We start from the raw sequence: 26,254 nt of genomic DNA on the forward strand, positions 1-26,254 counted from the left end.
CGTTTCAAAACTCCTCAACCCTACCAGAGGAGTCCTAAGTCAGCTTGACCTGAGAGAAGCAGCAAAAAACTACCTCCCTACCCTAAATGTTTCCCACGTAGGGAAGATGGCACGCGGTTGCTGTCCTCTCTCCTCCTGTCTGTGGCATCTACAGTGCCTTTGTCCTCGTGAACCCTTGGCTTTGAGTGCACTGTTGCAAATTGAGCATTATGACTTCATTGGCCAACCTATTACACAGGAGGAGGTAATGGGAGGAAGGGACCCGCTTGTTCAAACAGAAATATCTTCAGTGGTTGCCGCGACCGATGGAAAGGGAAATGGATTTTTTGTTTAAATACGATGTTGTTTTTAAAGTCTGACTAATGTGAAAGTCCCCATTTAAAGGAGTCGAACCTGCAGTGAAATTGGTCAGTGTTTACACACCCACACATTGACTGAGGCAGTGAAAAGCAAACTTCCTGGTATATCCTGATCCAAATCACCTGGGAGCGAATGCTTAGAGGGTACAGTCCACGGAGCTGTGAGCAGCGGCCTCAGCCAAGAAAAATTCTGTGTCTCTGTTTACGAAAAAGCAAACATATCCGAACAGGGAATGTAAAGCCTAATTGGCATCACGTCGGCCCCCGCTCCCAAAAAAGGGTGGATTCAAAACTTGCACTCCTGCGAATTCGGCTGAATGAGAAATTCCACCCCTTCTCTCCGGAGGACACGAGGAGGCCTCTCAAGCCTGATCCCTAGGAAAAGACTCTTCAGAGGGTTTCAGCTGAGTGCCGGGGCCTGGGAGAGGGGGGTGCCCCACGCCACTGTTGGTTTGCTAAGTGATTTCACTTTACGGTTGGGGAAAGCGAAATTCAGGAAGATTATTATTAGAGCAGAATCTGAAATCGCCAACCAAGCTCAGAGAGCACATTGTTCTAGGTGCTGTACTAACTTCCAGGTCAGATATAGCCCCTCTCCTGAAGAGCCAGCTGTTTAAATAGACAAAGCAGACAGAAGGTGGGAGAAAAGATGTACCACTATCCTCATTTCACATAGGGGGTACCGAGTGCCTTGACAGGGCGCTCCATCAATCCTGCAGTTAGATGGGGTGCATCCAGTGACTCGAGCTTGCAGTTCTGAGCTTGAGCCCAGAAGATAGCCTCGAAAGGAGAGTCAGAAGGACTGAGCCGTGCGAGGCATCCTACCTCCCAGTGTTCTTAGGGCACCAGCCCATGGAGCAGCCAAATGAGGCACCTTGTCCCAATCTGGTATTGTACAGGTAAGTGTCTGCAACACGAGCCCTTGCAAAGCTTTTTAGATGCAGTGAAGTGCGACCTAGGTTTGGATGCAGTACAGGTGCAATAGCCCGAGCCTCTGCCTGATCGGAGATGCTGCCCCTCTGCAGGAACCCAGCACCACACCATGTTTCTCCATGAACTTGATGGTTTTCATTTATTGGGTTGTGCCTAATGCTTTTCACCTCTCTTTCTCTCTCTGAAGTATTTATCCATGACTGTTGTAGATCTGCCTGGTCTTTTGAAGTATATTTATCATTGCAGCTGCTCTATGAGGTAGGCCAGTGTTATCCGTGTTGTACAGATACAGAGCTGAAGCCGAGAGTTGCTAAGGGGCAGGCATGACATGGGGCAGAGCAGAGAAACAAAACCAAGGTTTCTCAAGTATGAGGTTAGCATCCAAGGATCCTTTCTCTTTAAGGCTGGTCAGTGCCAGCAGCCCTAGGAAGAGTCTGTCTGATTGTTTGGACCAGGGGTAGGCAACGTTTTTTGGCCGGAGTGCCAAAAAAACCACAACATCTACCTTGGAAGGTGCTGGAGTGCCGACATGCTGGAGCCCAGAGCAGCTGTTTGCAGCCTCCCGGCTGCAGCCGGCCCACGGAGCCTGGTCCGCTTGCAGCAGGACTTGCAGCCTCAGCTGCAGCCTGAGCTCTGTGGCTGGCAGCAGCTGCTTAGAGCCCGGGGCTGGCGGTGGTGTGCCAAGCAAAATGGCCTTGCGTGCCATACTCGGCACACGTGCTGGGGGTTGCTGACCCCTGGTTTAGACCGATGGAAGAATTGACAAGGATTTAATGAGTAACAAGGGTTTAATGAGTGTTGGCAGCTTCTGCTTCTGTCTCTCTTGCCTAGATTGCAGGCTCTTTGTCACGGGGAGCGTCATTTTGTTCTGTTTGCACAGCACCTGACACACCAGGAGTCCTGGATTCTGCCTGGGCTTTAATTAGTAATAATTATAATGGACCAAGTTTCCCAGAGTTTACTTGAGTTCTGCCTGGTTAGACCAGCTGTGAGCTTGGTCCATTAAGCCTTTAAGGCCTTGTTTTCCTCTTATTTACTTTGGTTTAAATCCGTGAACTTCTCCGCACTTCCTCCTGGTCTATGGCAGTGTGATCGAGGAGGAAAAAAATCCCAGAATAAATTGTCTTGTGAGCCTGCGTTTTTCAGGATAAGATGGCAATGTGGTGTCGGATGGGAATTACTAAAGAAGCTTCAGAGAATTCCCGAATACCCCAAACATCACAACAACTCCAGGAATCTCCTGAATATCTGCTTCGGGAGGCTTCACAGAGATCAGACTTGTGCTGGTGATGCCTGGACAGAATCCAGAGCGATGGTGTTCCTGTGGGAAGCCGGGCAAAAGCATTGATCTCATTGATGGCTTCTCTACATGGGGTACTTGGGAAAGTTAAGACAGATTAACTTTTGACGTGAAATAATTAAACTACGCTAAACCACTTTCTGGGCAGTCTAAAGGGACCTTTGTTTGGTTTGGTTTAGTTTCTTTCTTGGTTTAATTTAACTTCACTTTAGGCAACTTTGGGCATTTTTTTTTTGGCTGACTAGATGCATCTACACGTGCACCTTATTACACATTAGCCTATTTTAATGCACATTAAAATGTCACTAAAAGCCTGCTTTTTAGTTAATGTGCATTAAAATAGGCTAATGCGCATTAAGCATCACAACTGTACTCTTTAGTTAATGCGCATTAAGACAGCCTAGTGCGCATTTTCCTAGTACCTTGCAATGAAAGGCACTTTTACACGTGTTCTGGGGGCGGAGGGGGGCAGCACTTTAATTAGAGCAGTTCTGAGAGCCGTAGTAATTAAAAGTGCCGCGGTGTGTCATGTATCAGCATCCCCACACTTAAAAATGGCGGCAGGGGTGCTTGAACTAAAGCTCGTTTGACTAGCTTGATTTCAAGCGCCCGCGCTGCCATTTTTAAGCACGGGGATGCTGATGCACGAGATGCAGAATGCTGCTGGAGCGCAGTAATTGCCATGCTCCAGCAGACTCAATTAATCGAGTCGGCTCCGATGCACTAGAATCCCAGCACGTTGGAGCAACTTCCGCGCTCGTGTATATGGAGGTACTAGATTTAATCCGCATTAACTAAAGTGCGTTAATGCATGTGTAGACACACCCACTATCGTGTCCACGCCAGGGTTTAACACAATTTAACCAGTTCGCTTAGAATTCATGCCTTGAGTTAAATTGGTTTGATTTTTTTCTCTCTGTCCCCAGGTGGACAAGCCCTCAGGAAACTGGTGCTAGCACATGCTAAACGTGTTGTTTGAGATGAAAGAAGAAGCAAAATACCCGGAGTATTAGAGCGTACCTTCCTTGGGGCAGTGTATTGTCTTGGCACTTATTTGTCCAGCCCCTGGCATAATGATCACGTTGCAGAAATAATATTAGGTATAAGACCATGAGGAGGCATTGAGGGTCTAAAACAGGGGCAGGCAAAATCCGGCCCGTGAGCTGGATCGGGCCCACGGTAGACTCCATTTCCCAGAAGCCCCTGCCTGTGTCGCTGCGGCTCGTTTCCATGGAGACCCCAACAGCGCAGGGCCAGGGTCTCTATAGAGACCAGCCCTAGCAGCGCTGCCAAGGTGTGCAGCTGGGCAGGGAGCTGCTCCGGCGCCAGGATCTTGTGATGGTGACAGCGTGGTCCAGAGCCAGGGGAGAGCTGTGATCCACTGTCCACATGCCCCGGACAGGGGTGTGCAGGCAGCAGATCACGGCTACGCCCCAACTCCAGACTGCATTGTCACCACCACAAGATCCCAGCCTCGGCCGTGGAGCAGCTCCCTGCCCAGCTGGGTTCCCTGCCAGCATTGGTGGGGCCGATCTCCTTGCAAACCCTGGCCCCGCGCTGTCATGGCCCCGCCACTGCTGGCATCTCCATGGAAACCAGCCACAGCGACGTGGGCAGGGGCTGCTGGGAAATGGAGTCTGGCTGCCAGCCAGATCCACCAGTTTGCCCACCCCTGGTTTAAAACATAAGAGCACTTACCCACTAATGCCAGGAATTGTTGCTTTCCAACAGGCCAGTATTAGCGACTGGCTCAAGAAACTATTGGCAGACTGACTTGGGTTCCCTTTGCTGCTGCTGCTAGGCTTTGGGAGGCACGCGCTGGATGGCATGCCCCTGCTTGTGACTTGTGAAAAGGGCTGCATGGTTGTCTCTCCTGTGTTCCTGTGTCAGATCACGATCTCAGCTTGGTCTAAACAGCCACCTGATTGATGGGCTATCATTTCAACAAGCGGATGCACATTGCATGAGGGAGCTATGTTACTGTAGACTGGATAGCCACAAGAGCAAATTGTGGAAAGATTAAGTTATTGTGATGGGGGATGGTCTCTTCCCAAATTCAGGAGTCAATATGCTGAGGTCTTGCACTGGGTGGGGTAGTGGGATGTGTACCCACACTGTCAGCCCAGCAAGGATATATTCCAAGCAGGCATTTTTCCAAGGACCCTGTTAAGAACAAGGCTATATTTTTCAGGATTAATCTAATGGGTGCTTTCAACTCAAGACAGATTAATAGAAAATGAGGGTTGAAGGGACCTCAGGAGGTCACATCTAGTCCAACCCCCTGCTCCAAGCAGGACCATCCCCAACTAGATCATCCCAGCCATGGCTTTGTCTAGTTAGGTCTTAAAAACCTCCAAGGATGGAGATCCTACCACCTCTCTGGGTAGCCTGTTCCAGTGTTTTACTGCCCTCGTAGTGAGAGAGTTTTTCCTAATATCCAACCTAAACTTCCCCTGCTGCAACTTGAGTCCATTGCTCCTTGTTCTGTCATCTGCCACCACTGAGAACAGTTCAGCTCCATCCTCTTTCAAACCCCCCTTCAGGTAGTTGAAGGATGCTATTAAATCCCACCTCAGTCTTCTCTTCTCCAGACTAAATAAGCCCAGTTCCCCCAGCCTTTCCTCCTAAGTCACGTTCCCCAGCCCCCTTACCATTTTCATTGCCTCTGCTGGACTCTGACTTGTCCGCATCCTCTCTGTACTGCGGCCCAAAACTGGACACAGCACTCCAGATGTGGCCTCGCCCAAGTAGAGGGGAAGAATCAATTCCCTGGATCTGCTGGCAGCACCTCTATTAATGCAGCCCAGTATGCCATTAGCCTTCTTGGCAACCAGGGCACGCTGACTCATATCCATTTTATTGTCCGCTGTAACCCCCAGGTCCTTTTCTGCAGAGCTGCTGCTTAGCCAGTTGGTCCCAACCCTGTACTGGTGCATGGGGTTGTTCCATCCTAAGTGCAGGACTTTGCCCTTGTCCTTGTTGAACCTCATGAGATTTCTTTTGGCCCAATCCTCCAATTTGTCTAGGTCACTCTGAATCCTAGCCCTGCCCTCCAGCGTATGTACTAATCCCCCATCTTGGTGTCATCCACAAACTTGCTGAGGGTGTAATCCATCCCATCTTCCAGATCATTAATGAAGATACTGAACAAAAGCAGCCCCGGACTGACCCCTGGGGCACTCCACTTGATAATGGATACCAACTAGACCTTGAGCCATTGATCACTACCCATTGAGTCTGTCGATTGAGCCAGCTTTCTATCCACCTTACAGTCTATTCGCTCAACCTGTACTTCCTTAGCTTGCTTGCAAGAATGCTGTGAGAGACTGTCTCAAAAGCCTTGCTAAAAGAAAGGTATATCACGTCTACTGTTTTCCCTGCATCCACAGAACCAGTCATCTCATCATAGAAGGCTATCAGGTTGGTCAGGCATGACTTGCCCTTGGTGAATCCATGCTGACTGTTCCTGATCACTTTCTTCTCCTCCAAGTGCTTGGAAATTGATTCCTTGAGGACCTTCTCCATGATTTTTCCAGGAACTAAGGTGAGGCTGACTGGTCTGTAGTTCCCGGGATCTTCCTCCTTCCCTTTTTTATAGACAGGCACTATGTTTGCCCTTTTCCAGTTGTCCAGGATCTCCCTGATCACCCCAAGTTTTCAAAGATAATGGCCGGCAGCTCTGCAGTCACATCAGCCAAATCCTTCAGCACCCTTGGATACATTGCATCTGGCCCCTTGGACTTGTACATGTCCAGCTTTTCTAAATAGTCCTTAATCTGTTCTTTCACCACTGAGGGCTGCTCACCTTCTCCACAAACTGTGTGGCCCAGTGCAAGAGTCTGGGAGCTGACCTGGCCTGTGAAGACCGAGGTAAAAAAGGCATTGAGCACTTCAGCCTTTTCCTCATCATCTGTCACCAGGTTGCTTCCCCATCCAGTAAGGGACCCACACGTTCCCTGATCTTCCTCTTGTTGCTAACATACTTATAGAAACCCTTCTTGTCACCCTTGACATCCCTTGCTAGCTGCAACTCCAGCTGCACTTTGGCCTTCCTGATTTCATCCCTTGATTCTCTTTATCTGTTTCAGGGCTATGTGACCCCCAGTCTGAATGCTGTTCCAAAGCTGTTTGCATTATTAACAAGTAAACCTCCCAGCAAATCCAAGATCAGATTCAGATTTGAACTTGGTGGTCTGGGCACGTGGGACCAAATGGGCCATGCGATATGACAAAGAATGAGGGGTTTTGGTTATGCCCCCTTCCTTTCCTTTCCTGAGTCCACTCAGATTATGGGGGAGAAATTTTACAGCTGAATAGCCAGTCTCATGTTAAGATTAAGGTTGCTGTATCTAAGCCACGTCATGTAGTAAGCACCTTGTGGGTCTCTTAAAAGCATTTTGAAGCAAATGGAGTATGTCAGTTTGCCCTTACTGAGGTTCTAACTTGGGGATTATTAGGCCCTTTCAGACCCATAGGGAACTTCCCAAATTAGGTACAAGCATAGAAACCAAATCATGTCGAGCAAGTAGGCTTTTTAAAACTGAGGAAGAAGGTCAGACTGTTCTAAATGGTGCTTCAGTCTCTAGCAGCCTGTGTCCAGGTGAGTGGGACTGAGAAGGTAGCCAAATTCCTTCTTTGAAAATATCAATGAGATTTATTGTGTCCAGTTCCCACATCTGCAAAGGGGATGAGCTGCCCAGCTAGCATGGGGGTGGGCTCGCTGACCCTGCCACCTAGCAGGGGGCCTCCCCACGGCTGTGCTGGGTTGTAGGGTGCTGCTGCCTGGCATGTTGTGGATATGACTTCAGTCCTTCTTTGCCTCAGGTCACCGGGGGACAATGGGGATAACAGCCCTGACCTGTAGCTGAGGAGTGTTTTGTGGGTGCATTCATTTAAAATTGCAGAATGCTCATTGTTGCAGTGATGGGGGCCAGGTAGGTCACTAAGATCAATTGATTCTGCACCCCAGGGGAAAGATATGGGCACGCACTGCAAAAACACTGCAAGCTGCACCCATTAACGCTGGATCCCACTTCTGTGATTGAATGGAAGTTGTCATTTACCACCGTTAGCATCCAAAGCCAAGGCTCTGCTACAGACCTGGGCTTCGCCCAAAAGCTTGGGAGTCCCTCTCCACCCATCCACCTCAACGCAAACAAGAGTTAACCATCTATTTGTTGGGCTGTGGTCTGCTAGTTTCTTCCCCTGATCAGAAGGAATAAGCATTGCAGTGTGCAATGATGTTCATTTCAGGTGAGGGTAAATATAGAAAGGAAAACCTGTTGAGAGCGCCATTTATTTCTGCTCTCGAAACCCTCCCGTTACAAACAGTCAGTCATACCCATTTGGAAAATCCCAGCGTGGTTTTCTTGGCAACCCAAGAAGAACGTTTGCTTTCCTGTAGGTTAAGGATTCCATTAAAAAAAAGGCATCTTACTCCCCACTGCCCTCGGATGTTTAAGACTCATTGACCTACTAGTGCTGAGCTAAGATTGCTCTTTTCTAATGAAAAGTTGGTCTGCCATGGAGTTTACTGGGGAGCTTCTGCAGGACCTCCCTGCTTGGCCTCACCTGCTGAAACGATTCAAGGTTTTAATTCTTACCCTACTTCTAAGAAGGGTTGGGGAACTCTCCTATTGTACAAGTGAAAGATGGGCCATGGCAGGACCATGAAAGATGGGCGTGGAAGTTGGAAGTAGACAGCTATGGATGCCCTGGGGTACATCCATGCTCAAGGAGGCATTTGGGTATCACAAAAGCAGGTGCTATGCCTGGGAAAGCAAGAGCCCTGGCGAGGTCAAATCTGTCATGCACACACTGAGAGGCTTAGGGTGCAATGATGGGCCTGCTGGAATGAGCATCCTAAAACATGAGGCCACTGTGTGAGACAGAGAGCCAATGCCTGGGAGAATGTAGGGTGCCTATCCATGAGCCGGGAGGCTGTAATGACTCAATTGAGTCTGCTGGAGTATAATTACCATGCTCCAGCCAGGCTCCGCATCTTGTATCTGCATCCTTGTGCTTCAGAATGGCAGTGGGGGTACTTCAACTAAAGTGCATTCGACAAACTCCAGGTAAAGTGCCCCCGCCGCAATTTTGAAGCACAGGGACACTGACACATGCAACGCTTTGGGTCCTTTAATTAGAGTGGCTTTTGGAGCTGCTCTCATTAAAACCCACCCCCCTTCTGCGGAGCATGTTTAAAAATGCCCAAAGGGAGCAGTGGAAAGCGCAACAGTTCAGTAGTGCCGGCAGAGACTTTGGAGTCCAATTGGCCATGGCATAGATGGGATTATGGAGGGGCTGCATAGAGCACCTCTTCTAGAGTGTGGGCTGTGGAGGGCAGCAGCCTAAGCGATTGGGGCTGGATTTAGCTCAGGATTCATTTTTGATGCTTGGTCTCCAAAGGCTGCACCAAGATGTCTTGTCCCCATAAGACAGCACGGAGCCATGTTTGAACTAGCTTATTGCCTCTGAGTGGCAGACAACCAAGAAAGAAGAAGAAAAGACACTGAAGTTCGTAAGGGAAGGTAATCAAGACCCTGCCTGCAAGCCCACTGCAGTCTTGGGGACTTTGGATTTGGCTTCACGTCTGCTTCAGTCTCTGACAGCAAGAGCCTGTTTCCCTCTTCGCCTGCTAAACCCCTTGGATAAATGAATGAATTAGCGAATGTTTTTGGCCAGGTAAATGCCCTCGAGTAGTGTTCTTCATCCTTTAAAGTGATGCCTCTGCACCGAGTCATTACTTTAAGCCTGGCTGAAAGGTTTATATTGCTGTTATTATTTTAAGAGCCATACATACATCATCCTGGAGAAACCATGTTTAAAAAACAGCCCCAAAAAACTCCATCCTTAATGTTGACTTTCATGGCGGCACTTGTGAAAGCAACAGAATATTTACGCAGTCGGCTTTGGTTCTGGCCCAGGCTTCTGGAAATAAACTAATGCCTTGTTAAACGGTATATGGGGTGGGGGTGGAAATGCAAGTGGGAAAATGACTGACATCTTACACAACTTGTGCAAATAAAATCGCAGCTTTACTACAGCGTGAAAAAACTTGGAAATTAATAGATCTCCTTCGGCTCAGGGGTGTTGGATTCGTACCCAACAAGAATTCATAAACTATTTTAAGCAGAGAAGTGCTACTTTTAAACAGGTGCGTCTGGGTTCTAGATTGAAGGCCATGACATTAGGGCTGGTGCTGGTGTTAACCCCTGACTTTCCCAGGACTTCTGTATCCCCGTTGTTTTGAAGTGATCCTAGGCTGAGCAAATTAGCAGCCAGGAATAGTTCTGTTTCCAGGGCAAGGAATCAGCACCTAGCGATGGTTCTCAGTCCATATTTAGATTTATTAACCAGATCATAATGTATTCATTCATAATTATTGCTCAGTTGGTTTTTGAAGGGCACCACTTCTTATATGCGCTGCAAACTTGCATCTACTCTTTTTTTCCAATATCTGATGAGAGATGCCTTCAAAGAATTCCTTGCGGATTAAGGTATTCCTTTCCTCAGTATTGCAAGCACTTTCCATCTCCCTTCCCCCTCCTCATTCTGTTTTACCATTCACATGCTTATTGAGGGAGATGGAAGATAAAAAACCTTGTGAAGCATACAGCCTGGCCTAGGGGTTCATTAGCCCAAGGGGAAAATTTGCCAGTGGACAGTAATTATACCACTACAGTTACATCAGTAGAGTTTCTCGTGCGGACACTCCTATTCTGGAATAAAAGAATGCCTCTTCTGGTTTAGTTTGTTACCTTTAAAGCAGTATAAGTTAAGCAGGAAAACAAAAAGACACTTATTATGAAATAAAAATAGGGTGGTTAGCTGGAAATCGGGTCTCCTGGGTTCTATTTCTGGCTTTGCCATTGGCTGTTGCGTGACATCATGCGAGTCACCTCACCTCTCTGTGTTTCAGTTTCCCCGTCTGTAAAATGGGAATACCACTGTGAGCCTTCTGCACGAGTGGTTAGTTGGGAGGTTTCATGAATCATGAATGTTTGGGGAAGTACATCAAGACAACTGGAAAAAAAGAATCATGTAAAGGCAAATTATAAGTCGCATTAAATTATGTTTTTCTCCTCTTGAAAGCGTCTTAACAAAATTAAAGGTTTGGTAAGTTAAAGATTTACTATGGAACTCATCATCCAGCATGTCTGGCCTATTCAGGCCTGTGCTATTTGCGTACTGCCGTGAAGACAGGGTTTTTCTTATATATCTATTTAAAGAATAGACTCTGTTCTGTTCTGGTTCTTATACCAATCCAGCTGCAGTAATACCTAAACATCTCTTTTGTACTATTTTCTTACATTAATGTCTTCCTTCTTGGAGCCCCAAAGTGCTCGATAAGCATCAGTAAATTCAGACTTGCAACTGTTTGAGAGGTAGGAAAAGATGGGGAAACGGAGGCACAGAAAGGGGCTTGCCCGAGGTTGTTCAGCGGGTCACTGTGGTAGATGGGAATAGAAGCCAAGTCTCCTGGCCCCCAGCATTGTAGCTGACCATTCATTCACCCTTCCTCTAGCTCTGTCTCATTTAACAGGTGGTCCTGAAAGGCACGGTCCAAATTCCTGTATTTGACACGCCATCGCATAGGGACTGTGTTTTCTGTGCATATCTACACAAAGCACTTTGCAAGTCTGTTTTTTATACTGTGTGGGGCTTCTAGACTCTACATAATATTGATATTTGAATAGAGATTATTTACATTGGGCCGAGTTGATGCTGAAGAGCTTGTGCCTTACACACATGGATATGAACGGTGGGAAAAATAAGGATGCACAATTCAGACCTCTTCCGAAATTCCCCGGCAGCAGAGAGCGCTGCCTGTGAACTTGAATTTGATTGCCGAGCAGATGCAGATCCTTTCAGTGAAGTCAGTAGACCAGCCTGTTAAATCAGAGCGGCAAATACAGCCAGTGCTCCAGCCTGCTTACGGGGATGTCCGAGCACCCTTTTTTCTTTCTCTGTGTTCAGACGGCTCTAACCGTCGCTGATCCGAGTTTGTTTCGAGGCAGTAAGATGGAAGGAAAAGACTCTCCAAGGAGTCCATTAAAGATCTCGCGGATCATAGAAGGCAGACTCAGTAGAAGGTGCGAGTCTACATCTCGGGGTGGCCCCCACCTTGTATAGCTCCTCAGCTTTGCTACAGCCGGTGTGACGCTCCTCTCTAAGCCTGCCCAGAATTGTCCGCCCTCTGAGATGCTCAGTTACAAGCTGGTCATGGTTGGTCTTCGCTCTCCAGCTCTGTCTGCTCGCCGCTCCCCAGTTAAACCTTCGTGGGATGGTTCCAAGTGAAAATGAGTGTTTGCTAAGGGGAAATGAATTGTCTCGTGCCCCGAAGGCTTGCAGCTTGAGGAAAACAACACGGGGACTAAAAATGACCTCATGTCGCCTCCCAGGCAATGTTTTGCCAGATGAAGGAGGGGGAGAGACCGCATCGGGTCGGCACAATGCATGCATCTCTCTCTCTGTGTAAACATCCCCATAGCTGCAGAAACCTCTTAAAACCCAGAATGAGAGGAGAGCTGCCGCTTTGATCTGTGGATGTGGTGGTTGTTTTCTAAGTGCGGATCCTTTCTTTTTTAATTTTGCTTCAAATTGAAAAAAGGCCTGTTGCGATCTTTGTCTTTATTTCTTGGTTACAGACTTGAGCAGACCGTAGTAAATTTTCATTCCAGTCCTTCCCAAGTAACTGTTTCAGTATGGTTGACAATGCATTACCGGGTTGTTCATCGCTGGAGCACAGTGGATCAGATCTTCTGTCCCTTACGTGACGCTGTAGTAAATGGGTTACGTGGAGGAACTGAATCCTCCCTACGCTGGATCTTGTCACCTGGGGGGTAGAGTTGCTCATCTCACTGCAGCGTCCTGGACCCACCATCAAAGACTCCCGATAAAGTCTGTAGATGGAGCCCCTTCAGAGAGTATACCTTAGATGGGGCTGCATCTGGAGACCCTCGGCCCCAAGTCTGGTGCAGCGTTATGAGATATAACAAGTTATCTTGTGGCTGAAGCATGGAGCTGGCACTGGGTAGACCTGATTTTGCTTCTTTGCTTTGCCCCAGACTCCTTGTGTGGTCTTGGGCAGTCTCCACGGGTCTTGCATGCCTCATCAGTAGGATGTTACCTTAGAGGGTGTTATGACGATGACATGCAAGGTACTCTCATGCTGCAGTGATGCAGAGACCTGTCACCTTCATGGATAGATTTGTAGGTTTTCAGTCTCTGTACCTGCAGAGATGGTAACAAGGCAATATGGTGAATAGCTTTTGAATGAAAAAAAGACTTTGTGCCATGGGTCACCTAAGTGACAAAGGACAGGAGCACCCAGTGGACATATGGATCAAGTCAAGCTTGCAAGCTCTGCTCCTGAGACCCCCACTGGGTGTCAAAAGCACTTTGGGGTGGTTGCGCTTCCCAGCCACAATGCCTCAGGCACCTTGAGCACACAGAAATCATTCTGAGAGCTGAAGAAAACAAAGTTAGGATAGATAGAAAATGGCACCATCAGCATCTTGGGAGGTTTGGACCACCAAAGCACTGGCTGCGACAGCTTGGACTTCCTCTGTGCCACCTCTTCAACCCTGGCCTGGCAAGGCCCAGCCTTAAGACAAGAGGTGGACAGTCCCCATGGACCATGGGATCTTTGGCACCTCTGCTGGAAACACTGATAGGTGGGGAGCTAATGGTGGTGACTGTCAGGATGTGGATACTTGCCATCCAAGAATTGGATTGAGGCCACTGAACTGACCGTGCCGTTTCAGACACCCGTGGGTTTGAGGCTCCATTGGAGTCTCCGAGTGCACGATCCACGTGCCCTATTCTCACTGAGACCAGGACACCGGCAGTCAGACCCTTAGCTGGTTTAGATCAGCGAAGCTCCGCTGCTTTCATTGGAGCTGCACCAGTCTACATCAGCTGGAGCCATGCCGCTGAAGATCAAACTCCTCTCCAACAAAATTTCATTTGCTTCAATAGAGGTGAAATTGCCCTGGCCTCTGGTCATGTCAAGAAAGGCACTGAAAATGAGCTCAGCCCTGAGCTTGTTGCTGAAACTTTGCTCTTCATCCAGAGTCGTGCATGTGGCTGCATGGTGTTTTGGCATTTTGATTACATGCAATTCTGTGTATGTAAGCCTAGTTTATGGGTGTTTATACTAGTACGTAAACCTATAATCTATAACCTCAGTTATAAATCAACATAGTGGAAGGGCTTGGCCTTCATGTCTTGAAGTCTGTCTCCAGATTTAGAAGACAAGTTAAAAAAAAAAAATGTTTAGTTTTCCTCTGGTTATGACGATAAAGGATCATCTGGTTGGATATGGCCAGATCCCACTCTGAGGTACGGCATCAGCAGGGCTGTGCTGACATCAGTGAGGGCGCGTTGGTACAAGTGAGCAAAGAATTTCCACCTTCCCCCAGGAGTTTGGGGACAACAATTTATAAGAGACTTGTAATGTTTACATGACAAATACATGTCTGGAAAGAAAATTAGAGCCCCTGTTACCTCCCAGATCCTTGCAGGAGGTGTAATATCGTCAACTGGTTGCAGCTTGGGGTGTGCAGTGTGCTTTGCTGTTTGTGTAGCAGAGGCTGAGGCCCCGTTGCCCTGTGCTTATGTTCAGGGACAAATTAGGAATTTTTGGGCACGTCTACACATGCATTGATGCACTTTTAGTTACTGCGCATTAAGTTGAGTACCTGTAATAACAGGTACTAACTCAACGGGCAGTAACTGGCGCTACCTTTTTAGTGATGCTAATGTGCAGTAGACTAATTCAACCGCGCATTAGCACAGTAGCATGGCTTTTGCCGTGATGCGCTAATGCACAGTAGAAATTGTCTGCTGTGCATTTAGCATCTCGTGTAGATGTGCGCCTTGGGACCGAGTGCCCAAAAATGACTGACTTCACCATTAGCCACAATAGAAACTTGTCAATATTAAGTACCTGCTGGAGGATTTTGCCCCCTCTCTATGCCAGTGATGGCACAGCTTCTCCAGCAGCCAACAGACAGGGCCCCCTGAAGCAGAAGGCCCCACCGGTTCGAAAGCTGTTGTTTTTCTGCAGGCAGAGCTCAGAGTGTGTGGGCTCTTTCATTAATCCTCCCCTTTATACATGTAGGAAGACATAGGTCCTGTCCCTGAGGACAAAGTGGGCACTGGATTTTGTGACAGACATGAACTGCGTTAGCAGAAAAATCAAATTAGAAGAACAAAAGCATTTAATTTTAAAAAAATGGCACAGAGAAGAGCACGCTCACAAAGGGTTGGCAAGGAGCCGGGCGGCAGGAGGAGGTTTCCACCACAATGTTTTTACCTGTAGCTGGAGTGACCGGGATCGTCTGTGCGTGCACAGCTCCTCCACCGGGTATCGGGGTTCCTGCTGCAGATGCTGGAGGTGATTTGTGTTCAGTTCATGCGCCGGGGGCCTGCGTTTCCGGAGCAGGACGAGCTGGGTTCTGTCCTCACGGTTGCTGTGAAATTCCAGCCGGCTACGATGGGCAGCGCAGTGACAACTGTGAAGTTGCTTGGTAACCACAGATTTGTTACAGCTTTTAAAAGCGTTGCTTTTGGATTGCATCCTCTTTCAGCCTCGCTCCTTCCGATTCTCGTGGTGGTGGTTTTGAGTTGGTGCAGCTACACCAGTGCAAAAGCCCAGTGCAGAGGTACCGGCCCGTGTGACTTATCCTAGTCTAACGAGAGCAAGTCCTGCCTGTCATGGTTTGTACTAGCTACATCCATGCAAATTGCCCTTGCCTAGATTAAAGCCCTCTTTCCCATTGCAGAGCTGTTGGCAGCTCTGCCTACAGTCTCAGACCAATGACAAACAGCTGAGGGACACTGGTGATTCCTGCTCTCTCGGGTTATTCATCTATGTCCCTGGGTCCCCGTTGTTTTCACGTTGAATCAAAGGGGTTCAATGTGGTTTAGCTCATCCATTCAGAATTCACACCTTAATTCAGATTAGTTTTCCTGAGCAGCCTGATGTAGGCAAAGCCTGGAGGAGCTGTTACAGAATATACGCTGTTGATTTCCTGCCAGGCTCAGAGGATCCGCTTTGCTGCATCTTCTGCATGTCTTGCTCTTTTGCTGGATGTCTGCATGCCTGACTCAGTCTGGAGCAGGATGATCACAGTGATGGAGAGGTGCTCAACCAGTAGCCCATGAGCCAGATCCAGCCCCTGGATCTGCGTGAGCTGGCCTGCCAGGCTCCCAACAGGACGGAAAAATTGACAGCAGGGGAGCACGGGCAACCTTAATTACTGCTCCCCTGTAGCTAAATTTCTGGACTTGTGGGGGAGCCCCATGCAGTTGCAGGGGGCAGGGGGAGAAGGGTGATGGGGGGGAAGCAGCTGCTGCTGGTAGGTGTGTGTTTGCAATTGCAAATGCAGTGGAAACCAGAAATCGCTACTGCTGCTTTGCTGTATATGCCTGGCCACATCCCTGCGCTGGATAGCTTAGCCCTGTACAATAGATTGGGCATGCAGGGCAGCACAGGACCCAATCCCTGCACCTTGGGGTGGTACAGGGCTCAAAACTGGTGGGGAAGGGTGGTGTGGGATTGCCAAGGCCTGATCTGGGTGCATGAGGCCTGATCTAGCCTGTAAACCAGCTCTGTTCACAGATTCACAGAAGTTTAGGGCTAGAAGGGACCTTGTGAGATCATTGGGTCCAGCCCCCTGCTCTGGGCAGGAAAGACTGCTGAGGTCAAGTAACCCCAGCAAGGTGAGCGTCCAAGTAACCCCAGCAAGGTGAGCGTCCAAGTAACCCCAGCACGGTGTGCGTCCAAGTAACCCCAGCACGGTGAGCGTCCAAGTAACCCCAGCACGGTGAGCGTCCAAGTAACCCCAGCACGGTGTGCGTCCAAGTAACCCCAGCACGGTGTGCGTCCAAGTAACCCCAGCAAGGTGAGCATCCAAGTAACCCCAGCACGGTGAGCGTCCAAGTAACCCCAGCACGGTGTGCGTCCAGGTAACCCCAGCACGGTGTGCGTCCAAGTAACCCCAGCAAGGTGAGCGTCCAAGTAACCCCAGCACGGTGTGCGTCCAAGTAACCCCAGCAAGGTGAGCGTCCAAGTAACCCCAGCAAGGTGAGCATCCAAGTAACCCCAGCATGGTGTGCGTCCAAGTAACCCCAGCAAGGTGTGTGTTCCACTCCTCCAGCCTGCGGGACCAAAAGGTTGAGCACGCCTGCCTTGATGCTTTGCTGAGGTTTTGTTTCTTTAGGAAAGTGGATGAAAATAACTGTGAGTTTCCTTCTGTCCTGCGTTGCGGCTCCTGGAGAGGAGAAGGGCGAGTGACTGAATACCACTGTGATCTGGTTCCTACAAAACTGCTTTGGCACCTAAAAGATCTGGGTTGCAATCATGCTGATGCCAAGCATGGAAAAATCACGAGATTCACTTAAAAATCATGTGATTTCACAAAACAGGAATATGCAGGGTTTTAAAATTTCCCTCCTGCCTACTGATTCAAGATATTGTTGGGGCCCTTTTCTCTGCAAGCCAGGAGGGTATAAACTGGGGGAGGGGGCAGGGGTTGTCACTAAAATTCTTACTAAATCCTGTGACTCCAGGAGCTGGGGCTTTGAGGCGGATGTCAGGTATTTGCTAGGAGATTTGGAACAGGATCCTTCATGTTGGCAGCACTGAAGCTGTTAAATGAGCTCTGCCAGTGCTTTTATTAAGAGGCCTGGGGCAGGTCAGTTGTCTTTTCCTTCCTGCCCTGTTGACTGTCTTGTCTGCTTGGGTGCAAGCTCATTGGAACGGGAGTTGTCTGCTACTTGCACGTACAGCACCCGCGCTGGGGACCCGTCTCTCGGGAGGTCTGTGGACCTGACAGTAGTTCCAAACAATGGGTGGTGGCAGTGGAAGTGCGGGACGGCACATGATTTGCAGCAGGGAGGAAAGAGATAAAAGCCTTAGGGAGGGATGTCCTTCCCCCTTGAACTTTGCTGCCAGCCTCCTGCGCACCATGCAGCATCTCTGATCTTTCCCAAGCACCTCCAAATACTAAGTAACGGCTCACTCTCCTTTGACTCCTTCCTAGTTTACTAATGAAGGAGCTAATAATTGAAGCAATTGGCCAAAGTTGCACAGTGGACTGGACTGGAGCGGAGGATAGAGCCTGCCCCCATCACTAGACAGCACTTCCTCCCAGAATTGGAGCTACAAGCCAGGATTCCCCCGGCGCTAACCATTAGGCATTCAGCTTCCCAGAGAGGACTAGAGCCAGGAGACCTGCCTTCTGTCCCATGCTGTGCACCCGCAAAGGTGCTCTTCAGAAGTGTCTGTAATGATTCAGCATCCAGAGTAGGGACTGTTTTAGGAAAAGGCGTACTCCGTGTGTGTGTTGGGGTGAAGGAGGGGAGATGTGCTGAAAGGAAGCAAGGATTCAAAATCATTTGCAGGACGACTTCCCTCCCCCCCTTTCCCATTTTTCTCCACGCCTTGCCCTTCCCTTTCACCCCCGCAGTGAAAGGGAGAGAGAATATTCTTTGATCTGGAGTTGCCATTGATCCACTGAGTGCACATAACACGCACCCAGACCAGGCACCAAAGATGAGTGCGGCAGGTCACGGCATCTGCAAGCTGTTTTAATTCTCCTTTCTGAGCGCATACTTGCCCCCCACCCCCTCCATCTCCACCCAACTCCTTTTTTCCCCCCCTCCCCAGCTTGGCAAAAAGGGGGGTGTGGGGGAAAGATATTGCAAAGTGCTTGTTGGGTCTGGAGCTTGCATGGGAGTTTTGCATTGATCCATTGATTGCACATGGTCTCTTGCCTGACCTCCTTGCTCCCAGGGAAGCTGTCTCCATGGCTACTGGCCCTGCTCCCCCAGTGGCAGACTGTAAATTCCTGCAGGCAGAGCAGAGCCTGGGGTTGGGGGGAGCAAAGAAGGAGTAGCCAAAGCCAAATAGAAAGAAAGAAAGGAAGAAAGGGCGTTGCTTGGATGGATCTCTCCTTTCCACTCCCCTTTCTCAGGTCCCCAGCACTAAACCAAGGCTCCTTGTTTCCCCCCTTCATTGCTGCTGCTGCTGCTCTCTTGCAAAACTGGAATTGGCTGGGCTTATTTCAAAAAAGAAGAAGAAGGGATCAGAGGCAGCAGCCGGAGAGAGGGCGATCAAGTCCACTTTCTTCAAACTGCCCTGGGTCTCCTTCTCTCACTCTCTCTTTAGCAGTATCAAGAGCCCCAAACTGAACCCAGAGAGCAGCTTTTTCCATCATTTCAGTTCCCTTCCCTCCCCCTATCTCACACACAGCAAGAACAGAGCTCCTTCCCTCTCTTTTTTTTAATCTTCCTTTCCTGCATGCTCAGCTGCTTGGGTTTTGTTTTTTTTTTTCGTTCTTTTTCTCTTTAAAGCATCAGAAATTCCCCCCACCAGCCCCCAAACCTCCACACAGACACACACAGATTGCAATGGGGGCTTTGCAGATTGCTGGATTGTGCATGCTTTCCTTTCTCCTCCACTCTGGAAACACGCTGGCAAATAAAGCCAGTCAAGGTAAGAGGAACCTTCCCTGCTCTGAGGTTTACTATTGTATCTGCACGCAGGCGACTGTACCTCCTCTGTGGGTGTTTAATTCTGTCGGCTGGCTGAGACATAAGCCAAAGTAACAGTAAATGCTCAAGTTGATTTAAATGTTGATTGCAAAGCTATCTTTTCTTCCTTATACTTTTTAGCCCTTTCATAAGTGTTGTATGTATTGCTTAAGAATGTTCTTAGACTATTCTTAAAGCCAGGGGAGAGAGGAAAAAAACCCCCAGCATTAGAAAATGTGTTACTGCTCTACAACTCACCTCCCACCCATGCCTGCACCCCTTCCCCCCACCCCCAAAAGAAATCAGAGAGGAAAAATGCTGATTTTGTTTAAGTGTCCCTATCTGTAAAATGGGACCAATAACACCTATTTCCACAGAGGTTGGGAGGACTAATTAATGAATGGTTTTGGAGTTAACGTGCATGGGGGAAGGTGTATGTTGAATGTGAACATTTTATTTTGGCGTATTTTGCCTATGTATGTGTTTAGCAGCATCCAAATGTTTTTTAAGCTTAAAGTGGTGGATGTTATAGAAGAGCTACATAAAGATCATGCACATTGCTCCTGTATGCACACAGACTTATTTATATATATAATATATACATGCCTTGTATACCCTGTCTTTATCTACCTTAAGTTCAGCATCACCTCTTCTATATTTAGTTTTCCTGTACACACACACACACACATACAGTTAGCTGTATGGACGGTCTGTCTATATCTTAGGCTTTTCTATAGCACCTCTATATTTAGCCTATATTTTTTGACACATAGACACAACTAGCTATATGCACGATAGCTTTTTTTTTTTTTTTTTGGAGCACAGCTATCTATATCAATCTCTTAATTTTTTTTTCCTATGTCCAGACTTAGGTGCATCATGGTCTGTCTGAATCAGCCTCAGCTTTTTACTGTAGTAGTATCTAACTGCTCATGTGTGCAGTGAGATTAAATAGTGTGCGAAAGAAATACAGGAATGAGTAAGGGGGTATCATTAAAGAGCCCATTAGTAATAATCATAGCTCAGCCATGCATCCTTAGTCCCCAAATGCCCTGCAAAGTTGGAAGGAATTTCAAGGCTATTGTCATATCTGTTTTAAAGTGTTTTTAAAACAATAGAAGACTTTGTAGGAGGACAGTCTGGACAAATGCAAGAAGATATTTTCCAGGGCAAAGGGTTTGGTAAGAGAGTCTGGCTTCATGTAAACCTTTCTGATTTAGGCTTAGAAAAGGAATGTTTAGGTTTTTATCCTGCCTCAAATTATCTGTAGTGTATGCATTGCTTTCATTTCTTATCATAATATTTATTTATTAAGGCCTTTGGGTTTCCAATTCCATTTAAGCCTGGGCCAGAATTGCATTAAAAAAGCAAAGTAAAATTCCATCCTGCAGAGACTTGACAGATCCCTTCAGGGGAAGAAAGGCAAGGGGGGGGAGGGAGAGAGATGAAACTTTGAGCTAGGTCCTCAGCCGGAGTAAAAAAGTAGATTTACACCAGTGGGGGATTGGGTTCCTCACTCTTCCCCCATTTTAATTAAAAGAAGCTTTCTGATCTAATGGGCTGATGCACGTCATTAGACTTGCAACCCTAGCTTTGCTGGCAGCTCCTGTGATTAATTGATTCTGTCATGTACAGATTGTAGCTGCCTTGGCGAGGATGTTTCGGATGGTTTGTGAATGAGGAGTCGCTGTGGCAAAAGCGTGAACTTGAGGGTTAGGTCCTCCTGTCCTGCTTGAGAAGAGCCAAGTTTTTTAACGTGGTTGCGTGGAGTCAGCTGGGCCAGGGAAAATTTGAACTTGGAAACCAGGGGTATCCTCCGCATATTGCAGATACAACGTGTCTCTTCATTGGGCATCCAGTGTCCCGTGATTCCTGAGTCACTTTGGCCATCCCAGCGAAGCTGACACCTGGAAGCAGGTGTGATCAGGAGACGATGGGAAATGATGGGCAGACCTTCAGCGGGTATCCGCGTATGGAAAACACTGACTTGCAGCAGAGGAGGGTCTGCCGTAGTGTTCTTCCTCCTCATGCCCTTGTCTTAAAATAAAAGGGCTCTTTTACAATCTAACCGGCTCTGAAACTCTCATCCTCATGGGGCTACCGCCCAGGCAACGATGAAGCAGCTCATCTCCGTATTGTGGGTTTGCATCCACTGGAATAAACAGTCGCAGCATTTGCTTGCTGGCTTTTTCATAACATTGAATTACCCCTTGGAAGTTTAGTCTGAAAGAAAGGAAGAGATTTAGTGCAATCAGGCTGCAGGCCCCTCTTAAGTGGTGCCAGCATCTGGAGGTGGACTTGTCAGGTCAGTTTAGGAACGGCGAAGCCGAAGAGGGGAGAAGTCATAATATAAATGTGGCTTTAATAAAGAGATTGGCAAAAGATGATCCTTGCAAGCCAAAAAGCGCGTGCACCAAATCACTACTAAACACAGTGTCTTTCCTGAAAGTCTCTTGATAAGCTGTTCAGAGGGTTTTAGGGATGCCTTGAGATCCGTAAGGAGATGATAACTGGAGAGCTGTGAAGTTCAGCCCTCCTCCCCCTCTTGTCTGTCCATTAAGCCATTTTATGACCCATTCAGGTTTAAGAGCATGTCATGGAAGCCACCTGTTGTGTAGCTGGGCTTTGTTGTTGTGTATAATGCAAAGGCATTAGCCAACCTCCGTGTCTACTGAGGGTTAGACTGGGGGGGAACTATCCTGGGAGACAGATTATCCCATTGTTGTCCTGCGCAGGATTTATTGTACCTTCCTCCAAAGCAGCTAGCGCAGACCACTCGCGGTGGTGCAATGGAGACGTGGTCTGATCCAGCCTCGCCAGTCCTGAATATCTTGTTTGCCCCTTAGTGCCTCCTTAGATTAAGTCGTGTAACAGTAGCATCCCCGTTTTCAGAAGCAGCTCAAAACTGTATTTACCCTTTGACACGAGTTTCGGAAAGAAGAGCGAAAGTGCACCTATCACGGGCGTCTGCCACTGCTCCCGAAGAAAGGGGCTGCAAACTCGCGTTAGTGCAGTTTTCCCACGCAGACCCCATGCCGAAAATAGTAAAGGAAAACTAGGTTTAAAACCGACTCCTAACTTCTGTACGTGTGCATAATGAATACATAGCCCAAAGAATTGTAACGAGCTTGAAAACCGACTCCTAACTTCTGCCTAATGAATGCAGAGCCCAAGTAATTGTACATCTACGAGTAAACACATTTATTAGTGTCTCTCTTTTTCGGTGTCTGTAGAGGCATAATGCTTTCTGCTAGCTGCACTAGAACGAAAAGCGCTCTCAGCCTCGTATCAGAAATCCTCCTTACCGACCCAGAGGCAGCAGCCTCCAGTATTATGATGCTCCGGCAAATCCCAGATAGGTTTTTTGGGGTAATGGGTTTGGTTCTTGTTAATGAGAATGCACCTGCGGGGCCCCCAACACAGGACATTTTCAGGAAAATAGTTCATACAATTGCTGGGGGGAGATGGGATTTTCTTTTCCTTCCCTGCCGTCTCTGTATAACCTTTTCCCCCCACTCCTCCCCCTCTGCCGCCTTGTCCCTCCTTCCTCTGCTTATGCGCTCCGAAAATCACAGTGTATGATTGTCGGCCCCCACCTCCCCGCCGCAATATGAAATGTAAAACTGTAAACATTTCAACATGCAGCAGTTCAAATGAGATCTTTGATTGAGGGCGTCTAACATGCCTGTACTTAGATTTAAAAACGGGGTGGAAAGGGAGGGAAGAAAACTTTGTTTGTAATTGCCAACTGGAGTATAAGTATTCAGACACCTTGAATCTTCCATTGATGAGATGTATTGCTGTCTTCAGACTGTAGAGGAATGATGATGATGATGATGAGGAGGATTATTTTCTTTGCAGAAAGTCACACTGGAATAATCTATTTAGGACAAAATAATCATGAATAACCTTAACCTTCACTTTCAAAATTGTATGTCCCCAGAGGGGCTTTACGAAAAGCTTAGGAGGGTAAATAAGGTTTGCTCTGTCTTACCATGTTAAACTAGCCCCGTGTGCCATCCAGACAGTTTTAGCGAGGCCTCTTTCCCCTTCCGGAGACAGCAGGATTGTAGCTTTCTAACCAGAAAATGAGCAAAAACAAAAATGTAAAGCAAATTCGAATTAGCTTAATAAAGCAAGCAGACAGCAAATCCCAGAAAGCAACAAGCGCTCCTAGTTTTTGAAAGGATTAAGGGTGGGGTCCACCTTCGAGAAGTTCCAATGAAACTGGTTTAAAATGGATCTGGTTAAATTGGTGCAAACCCCCTTTATTGCAGTTTGAATTTTAAATAGACACAGGCTTAAAGCAGAGCAGCTTTTCTAATATAGGGTCCACATCCAATGTCACGCAGGCCGGCCTCCCTCCCTCAGGGGAGCAGATGGCACGATACTGGTGTAGACTGGTATAACTGAGAGGATTCAATCGAGTGATTCTTTTCCACCCTCCTTGGTGTGAGCACATCACGTGCAAACCAGTTTGGGGCGTTGTGATGTGTTAAGCAAAACTTACTGGGGGAGAAGGGCACATAAAGGTAAAGAAACGGACAAAAGAAAGACCAGCTTGTAGCGAAGCATTGGAAATTGCACAGCACAAGCTATGGTGCCCACGTGGCTTCCCTGGAACCACACAACCACAGTCAGGTTATAAAAAGCAGCAAAGGGGAAGAGTCAGCAAGGTGTAATGGTGGAAAAACCTAATGAAAGGCTCAGCTTTGCATCCTAGCCCAGCCATTGAGTTGCGGGAGCGCAACACATCTCTGGATTGGGCTCCATATTGGTTTTATGGGTAAGAGCTGACACCCCACCTGAGATTCAACTGAAAAAAATCACTGTTTTAGAGCCAAATTCAGCTCCTTTGCTATGGTTTCAACTGGAATAAAGCTGTCAAAGCCTGGGATTCACAGTGATGTAATTGAGAGCACAATTTGCCCGTGAGCAGTCACAGTTTTGTTCCCAGGAGAAAATGATGCGTTGCCATTAAAGACGTGCCAGTGTGCCATAAGCCCGGCATGCAGGACAGTCGCCAATCCTAGCATCATTGTATGAAATAGCCCGTCTCCTTGCAGGTAGCCATCAGAGACGCAGCACAGTCTAGGGCAGGGGCATCAAACTCAAATGAGATCTGGCCTGTGGGGTTTCTTGTGAGCTGGATGATGCACCTCCAGATCCGAGCCCCTGAGCGTCTCACTGTGGCTCTCAGCCACTGTGTCGGTGTGGCCAGAGCCCAGGGGGTTAATGCTGCTTGACACCCCACAGCTGATGTGCGCGCTGAGCAGCGGTCAAAAAATGGAAATTCGGCAGTGGGTAAGGTGGTGTTAACCCTTGGTGCTGGTGGCACTGGCACAGCAGCTCTAGGAGCTGCAGCAAGACGCTCCCAGGGGTGTATCCAGAGGTGGGTCATCTAGCCAGAAAGAAACCCCACAGGCCAAATGACCCACCTCTGTGGGTAGGGGCTAGGACACTGGCCTTGCAGTAATAGGTTCAAATCCTACTTGAGGATTTGAAGGCAAGCAGGGTGGCAGGACAAAGTATGCTGTGGATTGTGAGGCACTAAGACAGTATAATAATAAAGGCTGCACTGCAGTCAGTGGCTCCTTGAACCCTAAATAGACTGAAAAGGTTGGTACCTCACTGAGACTGGCAGGGGAAACCTTAGGAAGGTGTCTTCCCTTTGGTGGTAGGACCCATGCGGTGATGGAGGGAGCTTGGGAAAGAGAGGAGCATGCGTGCCAACAGGCAAGTGCGGGCATGTGCTGTCACTGCTTTAGTGGTCCTGTTGGTAGAGGTACAGGTAGGGGTCCTCCACCCTGCTGGGAGATGCTGCGTGGTCCAACTGGTTGTTCCTGTTGCATGCCAGTGATGTTCAAGGGACTCTTTTTAAGCCAACGTGAGGGAAAGGACACTGGGGGGGTCCAATGCCTCTCCCTTCTTCCAGGAGCACGCCCAAGGATTTCACCTTCAAAGGTTGTGGCTGAGATTTTCACAGCCTTGTACATTTTAGTGGGAACTGGGCGTCCAAATCAGGCAGGTTTGTGAATCTTGGCCTAAACGGCAACATGAAGACTGTCAAAGTGACTCCATCCTCTCTCGGCAATGTAGCAAAGCCTTCTTGTGGGCATAGCCCAGGACTGGAATTCAGAACTCCTGGGTTCTGGTTTTTTGGCTGTGCTACTGATTCACTTCATGGCCTTGGGCAAATCACTCTTCGTCTCTCCCGCTGCATTCGATTTTTTTTTTTCCCTGGCTTGGAAAAGTGGATGGTACCCACATCTTGGCTGCCGTGGTGAGGGTGCCTAAAAGCACAGGAGTGCGCACAGAAGGCTGCTGGCATTTGTACTTATCCATTGGCAATCAGTGCAAATGCCCGCCACACCCACCAGATTATCAGAACTGCTCAGACCGTTGGGTGCTTTGCACTCAAACATCTGGCCCTGAGCTATTTGGGCTGCCACATGCATCCAGTGAAAAGCCCCAAGCCCTGACACTGTTTCCAGATCTTTGACTACCCCCATACATTGCCTGTGCATGCATCTGCCCCTCTTGCCTAACTTGCTACCCCCTCTACAAAGCTGTAAGGAGAAGGGGCAAGTGTCAGGGACACCCGATAAACAGCTTGTACTAAAATGATTGTCTGTTCCTCTACCCCGGGCAGCCACCTTCCTTGGAGAGGCGTTTGCACCATTGTCCAAACCTGCGACACCCGTCCCTGGAGAAGGTGGCGGGGGGGTGTACAAATGCACATACCTGATTGAGGTTTTTATCGTCATCCAGATGAAACTGCGTTGTCCTGTAACCAGACTTTTTAAGTGCAATGCAAATTGCCCTTGCGAGCTCCTCCGCTCTCCGGCCGAGCTGCGAGCCAAACAAATGATTAATAAACTGCACCGCAGTGTCTGAGGTGGTTATTAATACTCTGGTAAAAAGAGCTACTGAAGTTATAAAGCTTTAATTTGGCATTAAAGTCGAGTGGAAACTCGGCAAGGCTGCCAACAGCTACACACACATCCACACACAAAAAGGCTCTTAATATATGTATTTATATCAAATTAAAAAAAAATAAAATTAAGTTAGAAGAAAAATCTGAAGCGCTTGGGGCGGAACAGAATTATAGGATTTG

General features: G+C 48.1%; 1 protein-coding gene across 3 annotated transcripts in view; it reads left to right on the forward strand.

Annotated features, from left to right (window-relative positions):
* The window catches only part of SCUBE3 (signal peptide, CUB domain and EGF like domain containing 3), a 115,746-nt gene that overhangs the window by 6,296 nt on the left and 83,196 nt on the right, over positions 1–26,254 (forward strand). Inside the window, exon 1 of one of the 3 annotated variants that reach the window (XM_025206048.1) lies at positions 18,806–19,099. The exons of the other annotated variants lie outside the window; for them this stretch is intronic. Coding sequence (XP_025061833.1) covers positions 19,015–19,099 — 85 coding nt within the window. The 5' untranslated portion in view covers positions 18,806–19,014. Of the gene's footprint in view, positions 1–18,805; positions 19,100–26,254 lie in introns of those variants that run through there. 3 annotated transcript variants of the gene reach the window in all.

The sequence above is a fragment of the Alligator sinensis genome, unplaced genomic scaffold (genome assembly GCF_000455745.1).
Source record: "Alligator sinensis unplaced genomic scaffold, ASM45574v1 scaffold872_3, whole genome shotgun sequence".
NCBI classification, from domain to species: domain Eukaryota; kingdom Metazoa; phylum Chordata; order Crocodylia; family Alligatoridae; genus Alligator; species Alligator sinensis.